At 38.7% G+C, this 15,499-nt stretch overlaps 1 protein-coding gene across 6 annotated transcripts in view; it reads right to left on the bottom strand.

Annotated features, from left to right (window-relative positions):
• PPP2R3A (protein phosphatase 2 regulatory subunit B''alpha) overlaps nt 1-15,499 on the bottom strand; it is a 223,965-nt gene that overhangs the window by 143,382 nt on the left and 65,084 nt on the right. Inside the window, exon 1 of one of the 6 annotated variants that reach the window (XM_025291390.3) lies at nt 1,570-2,180. The exons of the other annotated variants lie outside the window; for them this stretch is intronic. Coding sequence (XP_025147175.1) covers nt 1,570-1,701 — 132 coding nt within the window. The 5' untranslated portion in view covers nt 1,702-2,180. Of the gene's footprint in view, nt 1-1,569; nt 2,181-15,499 lie in introns of those variants that run through there. 6 annotated transcript variants of the gene reach the window in all.

Genomic DNA, 15,499 nt, shown 5'->3' on the forward strand with positions numbered 1-15,499 from the left:
TCTAAAATTCCAAAGAGATTTGTGAGACTACAAGCATACAATTGTCAAAAGTCTTTTTTGTTTCCCCAAAATGTTGCCCATAGTGTGACAGCCAGGGCAGTTATGGATAACTTCAGGGCAGTTATAACCATAGAATTAAGGCCACAGTCCCAATGGAGATGCAACTCAATAGTCGAGTGAACACACACTACTGGAGAAGGTTTAGAGCAAGCCTTTCATTGTTTTTGCTTTTGCTTTGACAGAAGTAAGTGACATTCAGAACAAACTCAGGCCATCTGTCAAAGTTTTAATTTGAATAGGAAAACATTCAATTATATAATAGCCTACCTTGCTTTCCTCAGTGTACTTAACATAGAGCAGTTCACTAATAGGCAAGTATTTATTAATTCACTGTGTAATTCCGTATTTAATAAAACTGATATTAATATTTAAAGGGAAAAGAAAAAGAATGCATTTATTCTGAACTTTTCAGGCATACTGATTTACTTTTCACTGAGTTCAATAGGAGACGTTTAATTTAAACCTTAAAGGAGTTTAATAAAACTGACACTTTACAACATTATAGACTAAAACAGTAATATAAAGTTTGTCAGATTTACTAAGTTTAGCATCTGCCCACTTTGATAAAACTTTTTCATTCATATCTAGGATTAAAAGAGAATTAAAAGAGATAAAGAGAATTAGCTGTGCAGAGTATCTCAGCTCTCCATAACTTTACAGTATCATTTAGATAGTCATTCTGGACAGTACCCTAACGCTATTATGTTAGTGTAGCATTTCCAATACTTGACCATTTTTTTCCTGTTTTTAAAAAAGCAATTTCACATGGTTCAGTCAAATAATCTGCAATTACTGTAGGTCAGAATAACTATGAAACTGTGGTTTCTTGCTGGATTCTGGATGCCCGTCATGATATGGCTCACAATTTGTACTGTATTCAATGCTAGGCAACTTGTTTCATGAGATACTAGACCTATGGTTGTGAGCAAGTAAGCATGGTCTCTGCAGACAGAAATGACTCAACCTCACAGCTGAGGGAAGACATTCTTTCACAACCCAGAAGTAACTGCCATGCTTTATTACCTATACACAGTATATCATACACACACAACTGCTGATATATGTAAAAAGTCTTTTCAAAAAACCATGATTATTAGCATCAGTATTCCTTTTTAAAAAAGATTACAAATGTATGCATGTTAAAACAAATTTAGTCTACTGATTCAAAGTGCAAACAAGCTTTTAATATGGAAATTCTAATTTCTCAAAGATATTTTTATGAAAAATTCTAAAGTACAAAAAATTTGTTAAGTTGTATTTATTGTCTCTAAAACTGGATTCTCCCTCTACAAGAGAAAAATGTGAGTACTGTACTTCAGGTCCAGAAGGTCTATTTTTAAACCTGTTGGAATCTCTCTACAAATAGCTTTCTGGAAATAGCTGAATAGAGGACACAGATTAATTCCTTGATCTAATATCAAGTGAGCTGTAAAATTATTTGTAAGTTAGTTCACTGGGTGGTTTTATTAGTAATAAAAATATTTTAAAAGAAACACCCAAGTTTCAAACCTGTGTCTGCTGAAATGACTTCAGCCGCTTCTTAAACCGTGACGGGAGAACAAAATCACAGCCCCTTGCCAGGAAAGCTAACTCTCCCCTTAAATCCGGGTCCCTTCGTAGAGATGTTTCCTTGATCATCATCTTTGAAAAGTGGATGTTTACTTAGCAACTGTCCAGCACACTTCTGAAGATAGTCAGATTTAATACGTTGTCAGTCTTGTCAGGTAGAAAGGTTATTTTTTTCTTCTTTATCTCCCAAAGAAATTAAGTTCAAGCATTGTGCTCTCCCAGCCTCCAGGGACCACAATCCATGCTTGTACTGACATGCAGCTGGTTCCCAAGTAAAGCCTGTGGCTCCCAAGACCTGCTCATAATTTTCAAGTAAGAAACGGGCTGCAATGGGCCTGCTGCTCCGCGTAGGTAGCTTTATGTCAAATTGACCTGCCCATGTAGAGAATACAGAGCCTTCTGGGAAAGGAAGCACCCACTACTCTGCACACCAAAGTTAGAAACATTACAGCTGGACCTAAAAATAGTGACTTCTCAGATAAAGCTAACTTCTTAAACTCAAGAGTATATGAGGTGTCAACCCACATAAAGCAGTTCCTGCTCAAGCTAGAAGAGAATGTGTAGAGGATTTTTGATTTTGTTACTTAATATTTTATGACCAAAAAAACAAAAAAAACAAAAAAAAAACATGCTGCACCTCAAATGTGAAACTATCATTTTAACTATCATTTTAATTAAAAAAAATTTCCTTATTAGAAGGGAAGCAAATATCCAACACCCCCTAGATATATCCACAGGATGTTTGCAGAAAAATATGGAGAAAAACACTTTTATTCTCAAATGGGAATATACAAAGAGATCTGTCAAGTTTCAGATTTTAAAATTAAAAAAATTTTCTGGTTTGTTTGCAGAAGACTATCTTAGTGATCAAATATACTTTTCTGAAGTGATTCTGAATCTGGATACATTTGAAAATTTATTGTCAAAGAAAGTGACAGAATTCCAAAAGAAAGCAGATTTAGATGCAGAGAAGTGAATGAAATTTGGCTATAGTAAAGGTACAAAAGATGATCACACAGCAGTGACATACAGATCTTGAATTTGTGAGACTTGTTTTTCTTAAGAAGCTTTGAAGAATTCTCAGATTTAAAAAATATTCTATTATTTTATCATATATTGAATAGCTGCCTTAATTATTTACAAGTGAATCAAGTACTCAGTCATATTTAATATTCAGAATTCAATATTTATTTTCAATCACCCACATTTAAATCCATATTGATTTTCTACTAATTGAAAGTATTAATCAAACATTACCAAATAAACCCCCTAAACCAAAAAGAGCTTATGATTCTCTTCTGCTGAACCTTTGTCTAATTAGTGGGAATTAAATTCTTCAGTTTTGACAACATTTTGTAACATGTATATTTGGCTTATATATCTAAATCCATAGTTTTCAAATTTCTTAAACTGTAGAATTCTCCCCTCATACAAAATCTTACCTGACAGTTTTTAGTATATATTCTGATTGAAAGAGGATTACACTGAAAGCATTGGGCTAATGCTTTAACCTGGGCCTTTCCTTTGTGCCCCTAATTTTCCTCATTTCAGGCTGACTCTTTGAGCTAGGTGGCTTCCCCTACACTCTTGTTTATAATACTCTAATTCCTCCTTCGTTATTTACCTCTAAATTAAAACATTTAATAAGTTTGTTATGAATGCAACTGGGTTTTTAGACTTGTGAAATAATGCTTTTTCAATTAAAATCACATCTTTGCTGTATTTCTCCCCTTCCCAATATCAACCTGTGGCTTTGGGGGGTGACTTTTCATCCCCTTCCTGAGAACACTCCTCAAATTATATACACATTAACCATCCTTCAAAATTCAACTCAAATTTTACCTATTTCATAAAGGATTACCTATTTAAGCCCCCTTACTGCAATTCTCTTAATAAAATACTGTAGAATCTTTCTTGAATGATTCCATTTATTCTCTGGATGAGCCAATGCTCTCTCTCCATTTCATCTATAAAAGAAAACCACCAATGCCCTGGACACACTGATTCATGGCTAATAGTTTAGTTTCTGTTATGCTCTCATGTGTCTTATCTCAGTAGCTGAGTTTAATGCTAAGAGCTAGTTGTACTCATTCCCACTTATTTATACTGGTTGTACTTTTCACAGTAATTATTTAATTCATAAACTAATGAGTGTGGAAAAAAGAGTTGATATTTTTATAATTGAGGGGAAGACTCTAAAGGCAAAAAAAATACTGAAATTTTGTCACTGTAAAATTAAATTATTGGTGCGATAAAAGAAAAAAACATTAAAATCTAGAAGGTATCTACATTCAAACTGTTTTACTGCTGACTTAAGTTCCTGGAAATAAGGGAACAAATGTACTAAGTATGATTTATTAAAGAAAGATGTCATGAAACTTCAATTTCCAACTATGACACTTATTTCCAAAGAAAAGACTTTGGCACTACATTAAAAGATCTGAATACTTGATGTCTGAATTAAAATAAAATGTTTAACATACACATTTTACAGAATACATAGAGTTTATGATGTCCTACTGAGTAACTACCCATAACCCAATCATGTTCAGGTAAATGGGCTTCTACTGTAATATTTTATAACCTGACAATATTTTCCAAGTGTCTAAACTCTTGAGGGTAGGGTCAATTTTAAAGTCACTCAATCATTCAACAAATATTTTTCTGATGCTTTTTATATGCAGTTCCTTTGCCGAGTGCTGAGGATATGGAGATAAAGAAGTGATCCTTTCTTCATTGCACCTAGCACAATCTCGGTTTAGAGCAAAGGACAATGAATACTTTTATTTCATTTACTTCTCATAAATCTTTTGAGTTTCAAAGTCAGAACAGTGGTTAAACGTCTGGCCTGCTATCCCTCTTAGGCAAGAAGAAAACATTTCTCCGTGTCTTGTGATGGCGAAATAAGCTCTAAGTTTTTATTTATCCAAGTGCTTTCCCAAAAATTCAGAGGGGAGAAAAGGCCAGGTCCCTTAAAGGGAGTTAGGGAAGAAATGGTCTGTGGCAATGAGTTACTGATGGAGAAAGACTATTTTGAAATTTATTTGCCTTTATCTTATTTACTTGTGTTTCTATGTAAGTATACCTGCTTGGTTCTAGAAAGAATCTGAGAATGTGAGCTGGTTTCAAGAAGTATATGATAACTAGAACACAGCAGCAAAGAACATGGGTTTTAAAGTGACCTCTTCTTTACTGGGAAAAGGTCAAACATAAGGAATTTCACTATTAATTCAAAGACAGTCTATAATCTACTCTCTTCTCTATTTTAATCACAGAGAAAAGTATACAACCCTTGAGGCTGGGTGCTGGAAGGGAAAAGCTGTTTCTAGGTGAGAGGTTTCCCTGGAGGGACTAAACAGAATGAGGAAGAACAGAAAACTATAGTTTATAAATTCAACTTGAAAAGATGGAAAGTTGCGCAGTTTTAATAGAAAGAGTGGACTGTAAGGGTCTTCCCAGTGTCCTTCTGGAATAAACCATGAGATATTCTCTCCTGCCCTCTGCAGCATACATGAAGTCTCTCATAGCAAGAGAGCTAGCCAACAGTAGGTGTCTCCTGCACAGCAACCTGCATCTCTTTTTTGGCCTGCAAATCATTCATGTGCATACACTGCCTGAAGACCCAGGTTGTCCTGTCTGGACCACAGGCCCAACCTGGGTCTTCAGGGCAGCTGTGCTGACTAGAGGATGAGAAAGACTGGTGCTCTCTTGTTCTGAGAATGACTGAGATAGATCAGGTGCTACCTCAAGATTCAGCCACCTCAGCTGGGCTTCCTTTCCTATCTTATCGTTCTATATATGTTCTCCCAGAGCAAACATGCTTGAGTAAGGAGGATAACCTTTCTCAAAGAGAACAAGTTTGGTGGTGGGTTCTTGAGTTACAGGGTTTTATAGGCTCCCTGCCAGGGGTAAATAGAAGAGAGGCTGGTCTCTCTGAAATGACTCTAAAAACTAAAGAATTGTTTTAGGGTAGCCTCCAGTATATCAAGTGAGAAAAGATATTCCTTCATCGTGTCCTGAAATGACCTGCAGAACTGAGGCGTGAATCCAGAAAGAGCTTGCATCCTGAAGGAGGGTGACAGTGGGAGGAGACAGAGGATAAAACTGCATATGACACCAACATATTCTGTTTTTGTAGAATTCACTTTTTGAAGCTTAGTTTGAAACTCAGGATGGATTTTCCAGAGCTTTCCAAATCCTTTCACAACTCTTTGCCCTTCCCCACCAGTTCTATGGGACGTTTTAAGAAAATAAAAATGGGTTGATTACACAAGATAGAGAAAATTTTGAATACCTGCTGAAGATGTAAATCACTTATTTTGAATTATATAAAACTGCTAAACAGTTAATGTTGTATATGCAACATTTTGTCCTAAAATAAGTCTAGCTTTTATTTTACAAACCAACATGTAAAGTCATACCAGCCTCAAATGAAGATGACTTTGGAGACTGAGAGAACAGCATCCACCAAGGTCTCAGAGTTAAGACCTGGTTGGAACAGACAATGCAGCAAAACCATCAACATCTGAGTGAAGCACAGCAAACCTGGAAATCAGCTCAGCTGTGAGGACCTGTGTTGAGGTGAAGATCAGAACCAGGTCCAGAAAGCAGCAGAGTCATTCTAAATTCACATCAAAAGATTTTGCTCATAAGATGCTACAGGAGAAAAAAAAGTTACATATTAAAGAGGAAGTTCTGCTACATGAAGAGGGTACTTCTGATTTTAAAAAGGAAGCTGCCTGTTTCGAAAAACTTGAAAATGCTAAATCAAAAGCCTTTCTGTCTACATGAAAACTTGTATGTGAATGTTCATAGTAGTGTTATTCACAGTAGCCAAAAAGTGGAAACAACCCAAATGGCCATCAGTTGATTGACGGATAAACAGAATGTGGTATATTCCTACAATGGGACATTGTTTAACCATAAGAAGGAATGAAATACTGACACATACTACATGATAAACCTTTAAAGCATTTGCTAAGTGAAAGAAGCCAGACACAAAAGACCACATATTGTATGATTCTGTTTACATGAAATGTCCAAAATAGGCAAATTCATAGAGATGGAAAGATTAGTGATTGCCAGGGGCTGGTGGCTGAGGGGGTGGGGAGTGACTGCTAATGAATACAGATTTTTTGTGAAGTGATGAAAATGTCCTGGAATTAGTGCTGATGGTTACATAATCTTGTTGAATATACTAAAAACCACCCCAGTACTCTTGCCTGGAAAATCCCATGGACGGAGGAGCCTGGTGGGCTGCAGTCCACGGGGTCGCGAAGAGTCGGACTCGACTGAGCGACTTCACGTTGACTTTTCACTTTCATGCATTGGAGAAGGAAATGGCAACCCATTCCAGTGTTCTTGCCTGGAGAATCCCAGGGACAGGGGAGCCTGGTGGGCTGCCATCTATGGGGTCACACAGAGTCAGACACGACTGAAGTGACTTAGCAGAGCAGATACTAAAAACCTATGAATTATGCACTTGGTGTGGTTGTATTTTATTAATGTATAAACATAAAGTGATATAATAAACATGACAGGGCATATAGTTGTTTTAACTGAGGTTCAGCCGATGTACAATATTATATGTTACAGGTGTACAATGTAGTGATTCTTAATCAGGCACTTTATTTTTTTAACTTTTAATTTTTGTATTGGAGTATAGCCAATTAACACTGCTGTGATAGGTTTCAGGTGGACAGCAAAGGGACTCAGCCGTACATATTGAATTAGGCACTTTTAAAAGGGTAAATTTTATACTATTATATTTCAATTTTAAAAAGTCTTTCTCATCTTGGATCTAACTGGCAAAGCAGTTATTAATAAAAAAAAAAGGTATAATAACTTGGAATCACAGACTTCGCTTAAAATATCATCATAAAGCTTTAACAGAGAAAACTGATTATAAGCCAATTAGTTAATTACTCTTAATCCTAAATTTTTATATCCTCATTTATGCTCCAACTTGGTGTCTTTGCATTATTTAATAGCTTGCTCTGTTTTGCCAGTAACATTATTTTACTCTTAAGTAATGAAGCACTGGAGTGGGGAATGCAGCCTGGGTGGCTGTGGTGATCTACGGCTTCTTTGCTCCTCTAGCCTTAACTTCACTGGTTGCAGAAAAACAGAAGCAGATCTGATAAGCATTTCTGTGTCTTGCTTCAACTGCATCGAAATGATAGGAACACATTCCATGACCATTAACAGAAAGAACCCACAAATCTAGTATTTTAACCTCTCAGTGTTCCTAACACTTGGGAGTAGATGTTCTTCTGGGATCTGGGGCAGGGAGAGATAATTAAGAACCTAAAATTATTACATATGATAATTCTTGGATGTCTACAACTTCTGGTTCCTAGAGTACTGTACTTCTTAGTCTGCCTTTCTTCTTCCTCAGTAATTACTTCAAGTAGAGACTGCTCATTACAGAGCATAAGAAATTCATTTTGGGCTCATAAATATGTCAGACAACTTAAGTTAGAAGGAATAGAGGGTTTCTAACCCACTGACACTGCCATGTTGAATATCAGTGAATGCACAGTGGCAGTACTGTAAAATACCTTGCCCCCCTAAATACCTTGCCCCAGTGTCTTTGTGGGGGGTGTGCATGTGTACAGTTTCTCAGTAATTTGGGGTGAATTAAGAGATGTCAAAAGAGAAGGCTAGAATTGATGGTCAAGGACCCTAGGGATGATCTTTATGTTGCAAATATAATAGCTGATGGAGCTGTATCTCCTGCATGCCAAAGTGTCTTTTGAATGCCTGGTTTTAAAGAGGGGAGAACTGCACATGTTTATCAGTTGATGGAATGATCAAAGGGAAAAAACTGATGACTGCAGGGGAGAAATGGGCCGGGGCCTGAGAATATGTATTTCTATCCAGTTCCCAGGTGATGCTAATGCTGTTAGTTGGGAACTACACTTCTAAAGCCACTGACATAAAAACAGGACCAGAGAATGACTAGCTAAAGAAGGGCAGACGACAAGCTCACTGGAGGAGAGATCAAAGAACTGAGAAGCTCATGGATTGGATGCCTCATCTACTGAAAACTCACGAGAATCTTGGCAAGTAGTATTGAAAAGTGTCAAACAGCCAGGAGCTAAAATCATCAAGGAAGGGACCTGGGGTTGGCAGATGACTACAATCAAGGAAGGGTAGGGCTTCCCTTGTGGCTCAGCTGGTAAAGAATTTGCCTGCAATGCTGGAGACCTGGGTTTGAGCCCTGGGTTGGGAAAATCCCCTGGAGGAGGGCATGTCAACCCACTCTAGATTCTTGCCTGGAAAATCCCGTGGACAGAGGAGCCTGGTGCACTACAGTCCATGGGGTCGCAAAGAGTCAGATACGACTGAGCAACTAAGCATGGTGGATAGTGAGTCTGATGACATTAGCTCAAAGCTGGGGGATGGTAGTTTCAGAGAAGTGGGAAAAAGAATAGTCTGAAGTTGCAATGAAATGCAAGAACATTTACCGCTTCCTCCAGATCCAGTGAGACAGGGGGTAGAGTGGGAAAGAAAAGAGTCACCATTTCACATGGCTATAGTATCCCTGGGCTTCCCAGGTGGTGCCAGTGGTAAAGAACCTGCTTGCCAATGCAGGAGACGTAAGAGATGTATGAGTTCAGTCCTTGGGTCAGAAAGATCCCCTGGAGGAGGGCATGGCAACCCATTCTAGTATTCTTGCCTGAAGAATCCCATGGACAGAGGAGCCTGGAGGGTTACAGTCCATGGGGCCACAAAGAGTTGGACACCATGGAAGTGACTTAGCACACACCCTTAGGGAGAGATGGGTTTCAGATAGAACAAGAGGGTAAAGGGAATGTTTAGAAGAGTTTGATGACCTAGGACATTTTGCCAGTGAATGATCAAGAGGGCACAGTGAAAGATTTCAGGGCTGGACTCAGAAACGGGATATACAAGAGTAGGGTGAGGAGGTGAGTGGTTATGTGAACTCCTAGACTTCTGTGGTGACTGATGTAAACAGGGATGAAGGGCTATTAGATTAGTCCTGATTTTAAGGCAGAGAATAGTGAAGCTGTGTGCTGGGTAGGTCCATGAGGGGAACCACGGGCTGACCAGAAGCAATCTGAGTTCTGGGAGCTCCTTTCACTTCTCTTTTGGAGGCTGGGGAGGGCTATACATATCAGGAGTACCTGGATATCTGGGTCTCAGTCTTACTTCTATAAGAACACGTGTAATTTAGAATGTATTTACCCCCCAATTTTTTGATACACATAAACATACTAATTACAAAAAGGGATCACACTGGTATATTTGTTTTACAATTTATATCTTTATCTTGACAATTGATGTGAATAATTAGAAAGGATGGAGATGCAACAGGACCTGATCTCAGAAGACATTAAAGGTGGAGGGGAAATAGCTGTTGAACTCATCCTGTAAATTTATATGTGCCACTGGCCAGATCTCTTTACTTTTATTAATCTCTGTGGTGGTTAAATGAAGTAGAAGGGAGAATAGTTTCTTGCTGTATTGATGAGTGCTTTGATTTCTATTCAAATATTTGCAGCACTGAAGCCAAGAAACTGTCAGCACCTAAAGCTGAGGGAGAAGAAACATTCTCCCTCAATGATATGACTGCTCAATCTTTTTTTTTGTTTGTTTTGTTTTTTTAATTTAATTTTATTTTTTAAACTTTACATAATTGTATTAGTTTTGCCAAATATCAAAATGAATCCACCACAGGTATACATGTGTTCCCCATCCTGCACCCTCCTCCCTCCTCCCTCCCCATACCATCCCTCTGGGTCGTCCCAGTGCACTAGCCCCAAGCATCCAGTATCATGCATTGAACCTGGACTGGCAACTCATTTCATACATGATATTTTACATGTTTCAATGCCATTCTCCCAAATCTTCCCACCCTCTCCCTCTCCCACAAAGTCCATATCTTAATGAAGGTATGATACAAACCTAGAAAGTAAAAGAAGAATGCTTCAGAAGAAGCTTTTAATAAGATTCCAAAAGTGTGTTCTTCTATAATTTCATTTTCGTAATTATTCTACATTTAAACATATATGAAATTATACAATATAGTATCTAAACTTTGAAAAGACTCATAATATTAGATCATTAACCAAGGAAGGCTCTTGATTCCCCCTGGAATGATATCTGAAACACATATTACTGATCAGGGTCAGAAAGAAACAAAGAAAGTTCTAGTAATGGTGCAAATCCTACCCACCTTGAAAGATTTTTCTGACCCTCTTGGGCATCCAAAAACAGACCCAGAGGAGGGAGGAGGGAGGGGGGTTCGGGATGGGGAACACGGGTATACCTGTGGTGGATTCATGTTGATGTATGGCAAAACCAATACAATATTGTAAAGTAATTAACCTCCAATGAAAATAAATAAATTTATATTAAAAAAAAACCCCAAATGCTATACTGAAGGTAAGTGGCCAGAAAAGTTCTTTTCCAAGCTAAATCTGTTGGGATGAAGGTGGGACTTCTAAGACAGGGAAAAGGAATTTTCAGGATTTAAATAAACAGCTCATATGTGGAGGTACTACAATAGGGCTTGAGGGTAAAGTGGTGAATAAGAGAGTGCCTACAGTCTATAATCAAAAGACTTTCATCCTGTGATAAGGTAAAATGATCTACACTCTTAATGGGGTCCTCCCCTCTAGTCAGGGGAGGTGATGGGATTTTCTCCAGAACTCCATAGGTTTTTAGGTGTTACAAGCTAGAGGAATTAAGAGGCTACAGGTCAGGGTAAGATCTGAGTCTTGCTGAGGCATCAGCCTCAAGTCCTAGAAGGGAACCAGTTGTCAGGTTCTTTTGCATGCATCCTTGAGAAGCCAAGGGCCAGGAAAGAGATGGCCTTCAGGCAAGAGAGCACAGTTTCTACTTGAGAAGCAGGCAAACCAGACAAGCAAAAATCCCTTCATTTGATTATCCATTCACTTATTTGTTTATTCATTCAATAAATACTTATTTAATGCTACCATTTGTTAAATAAAGGCCAATGGAGGATAGTGCCAGGCAAAGAAACTTGAAAGGGACTCATAAATCTCTCTGCATGTGCTTATTTTAATATTTCATCTTTATTAGGTAGGTTTGGGAGCTGGAGATTATAATTTTGGAGCCTGAAGTGGTAAAAGAGAAGATGATATGAATCAGGCTGTCAGATAAGACTGTCTGCTTGAAGTGCGACTTAAAACCTGCAAAAAACAATGGGAACTACCCATCTAACCCTTTATTAGCATGAGTCCTATCAACTATCAACTTAGAATTTGAAATAAGATAAGCAAAGCAGCCTGATATTTTCTTTTACACTCTCTAGGAAGGAGAGTTCTGTTAAGCCAAGTTGACTTACTCTTAATCATCAAGATTAGACTACCAGAGAGCTTGGGTTTGAAATAATGGATTTATGATCTAGCCATCTAGCCTCCCTTACTGGATTCCCCAAGGACCAAAAACTTCTATTTGTAAGATAGATGGAGAAGATTAACATGGACCACAGCCTTGTATAACTTAATGAAACCCTGAGCCATGCCGTGTAGGGCCACCCAAGACGGATGGGGGTCATGGTGGAGAGTTCTGACAAAACATGGTCCACTGGAGAAGGGAATGGCAAACCACTTCAGTATTCTTGCCTTGAAGATCCCATGAACAGTATGAATAGGCAAAAAGATAGGACATTGAAAGATGAATTCCACAGCTTGGTAGGTGCCCAATATGCCACTGGAGAACAGTGGAGAAACAACTCCAGAATGAAGAGACAGAGCCAAGGCAAAAAGAACACCCAATTGTGGATGTGACTGATGATGGAAGTAAAGTCCGACACTGCAAAGAACAATACTGCATAGGAACCTGGAATGTTAGGTCCATGAATCAAGGTAAATTGGAAGTAGTTAAACAGGAGATGGCAAGAGTGAATGTTGACATTCTAGGAATCAGCGAACTAAAATGGACTGGAATGGGTGAATTTAACTCAGATGACTGTTATATCTACTACTGTGGGTAAGAATCCCTTAGACGAAATGAAGTAGCCCTCATAACAACAGAAGAGTCTGGAATGCAGTACTTGGATGCAATCTCAAAAATGACAGAATGATCTCTGTTCCTTTCCAAGGCAAACCATTCAACATCATGGTAATCCAAGTCTATGCCCCAACGAGTAACGCTGAAGAAGTTGAACGGTTCTATGAAGACCTACAAGACCTTCTATAACGAACACCCAAAAAAGACGTCCTTTTCATTATAGGGGGCTGGAATGCAAAAGTAGGAAGTCAAGAGATATTTGGAGTAACAGGCAAATTTGTCCTTGGAGTACAAAATGAAGCAGGGCAAAGGCTAACAGAGTTTGGCCAAGAAAATGCACTGGTCATAGCAGACACCCTCTTCCAACAACACAAGAGAAAACTCTATACATGGACATCAACAGATGGTCAATACCAAAATCAGATTGATTATATTCTTTGCAGCCAAAGATGGAGAAGCTCTATACAGTCCGCAAAAACAAGACCGGGAGCTGACTGTGGTTCAGATCATGAACTCCTTACTGCCAAATTCAGATTTAAATTGAAGAAAGTAGGGAAAACCATTAGACCACTCAGGTATGACCTAAATCAAATCCCTTACGATTATACAGTAGAAGTGACAAATAGATTCAAGGGATTAGAGCTGATAGAGTGCCTGAAGAACTATGGATGGAGGTTCGTGACATTGTACAGGAGGCAGTGATCAAGACAATCCTCAACAAAAAGAAATGCAAAAACGCAAAATGGTTGTCTGAGGAGGCCTTACAAATAGCTGAGAAAAGAAGAGAAGCTAAAGGCAAAGGAGAAAAGGAAAGATATACCTATTTGAATGCAGAGTTCCAAAGAATATCAAGGAGAGATACGAAAGCCTTCCTCAGTGATCAATGCAAAGAAATAGAGGAAAACAACAGAATGGGGAAGATTACAGATCTCTTCAAGAAAATTAGAGATACCAAGGGGACATTTCAGGCAAAGATGGACACAATAAAGGACAGAAATGGTACTGACCTAACAGAAGCAGAAGATATTAAGAAGAGGTAGCAAGAATACACAGAAGAACTGTACAAAAAAGATCTTCATGACCCAGATAACCACAATGGTGTCATCACTCACCAACAGCCAGACATCCTGGAATGTGAAGCCAAGTGGGCTTTAGAATGCATCACTACGAACAAAGCTAGTGGAGGTGATGGAATTCCAGTTGAGCTATTTCAAATCCTGAAAGATAATGCTGTGAAAATGCTGCACTCAATATGCCAGCAAATTTGGAAAGCTCAGCAGTGGCCACTGGACTGGAAAAGGTCAGTTTTCATTTCAATTCCAAAGAAAGGCGATGCCTAAGAATGTTCAAACTGCCACGCAATTGCACACTCATCTCACATGCTAGCAAAGTAATGCTCAAAATTCTCCAAACCAGGTTTCAATAGTATGTGAACTGTGAACTTACAGATATTCAAGCTGGATTTAGAAAAAGCAGAGGAACCAGAGATCTAATTGCCAACATCCACTGGATCATCAAAAAAGCAAGAGAGTTCTAGTAAAACATCTACTTCTGCTTTCTTTACTAAGCCAAAGCCTTTGACTGTGTGGATCACAACCAACTGTGGAAAATTCTTCAACAGATGGGAATACCAGACAACCTGACCTGCCTCCTGAGAAATCTGTATGCAGGTCAAGAAGCAACAGTTAGAACTGGACATACAACAGACTGGTTCCCAATCGGGAAAGGAGTATGTCATGGCTGTATATTGTCACCCTGCTTATTTAACTTACATGCAGAGTACATCATGCAAAATGGTGGGCTGGATGAAGCACAAGCTGGAATCAAGATTGCTGGAAGAAATATCAACAACTTCAGATACACACCGATGACACCACCCTTATGGCCGAAAGTGAAGAAAAACTAAAGAGCCTCTTGATGAAAGTGAAAGAGAAGAGTGAAAAAGTTGGCTTAAAACTCACCATTCAGAAAACTAAGATCATGGCATCCAGTCCCATCACTTCATGGCAAATAGATGGGGAAACAATGGAAACAATGAGAGATTTTATTTTTTGGGGTTCCAAAATCACTGTAGATGGTGACTGCAGCCATGAAATTAAGAGACTCTTGCTCCTGGGAAGAAAAGCTATGACCAACCTAGACAGCATAATAAAAACCAGAGACATTACTTTGCTGACAAAGGTCCGTCTAGTCAAAGCCATGGTTTTACCAGTAGTCATGTATGAATGTTAGAGTTCGACTATAAAGAAAGTTGAGTGCCGAAGAACTGATTTGAACCGTGGTGTTGGAGAAGACTCTTGAGAGTCCCTTGGACTGCTAGGAGATCCAACCAGTTCATCCTAAAGGAAATTAGTCCTGAATATTCATTGGAAGGACTGATGCTGAAGCTGAAACTCCAGTCTTTTGGCCACCTGATGTGAAGAACTGACTCATTTGAAAAGACCCTGATGCTGGGAAAGATTGAAGGTGGGAGAAGAAGGGTCAACAGAGGATGAGATGGTTGGATGGCATCACAGACTCGATAGACATGAGTTTGTCCATGAGAAAGTAAGCTCTGGGAGTTGATGATGGACAGGGATGCATGGCGTGCTGTAGTTCACGGGTCGCAAAGAGTCAGACACAACTGAGCAACTGAACTGAACTGAAGAAGATTAAGGTACATTTTTACATCTTAGAACAGAATGGAAATGGTCCAAGCCAATGAGATAAATAAATCTCTAACCTTAGTACCATTAACACTATAATAACACTAACATTTAGGACTTTAAGTAAATTCACTGAATAAGACAAGGGTATGCATATCCAAATGCTATTTTCTCCAGAGAAACTTCCCTGAATTTCACAAGCTGGGATCTCTCTCTCTCCA

The sequence above is a fragment of the Bubalus bubalis genome, chromosome 1 (genome assembly GCF_019923935.1).
Source record: "Bubalus bubalis isolate 160015118507 breed Murrah chromosome 1, NDDB_SH_1, whole genome shotgun sequence".
NCBI classification, from domain to species: Eukaryota; Metazoa; Chordata; class Mammalia; order Artiodactyla; family Bovidae; genus Bubalus; species Bubalus bubalis.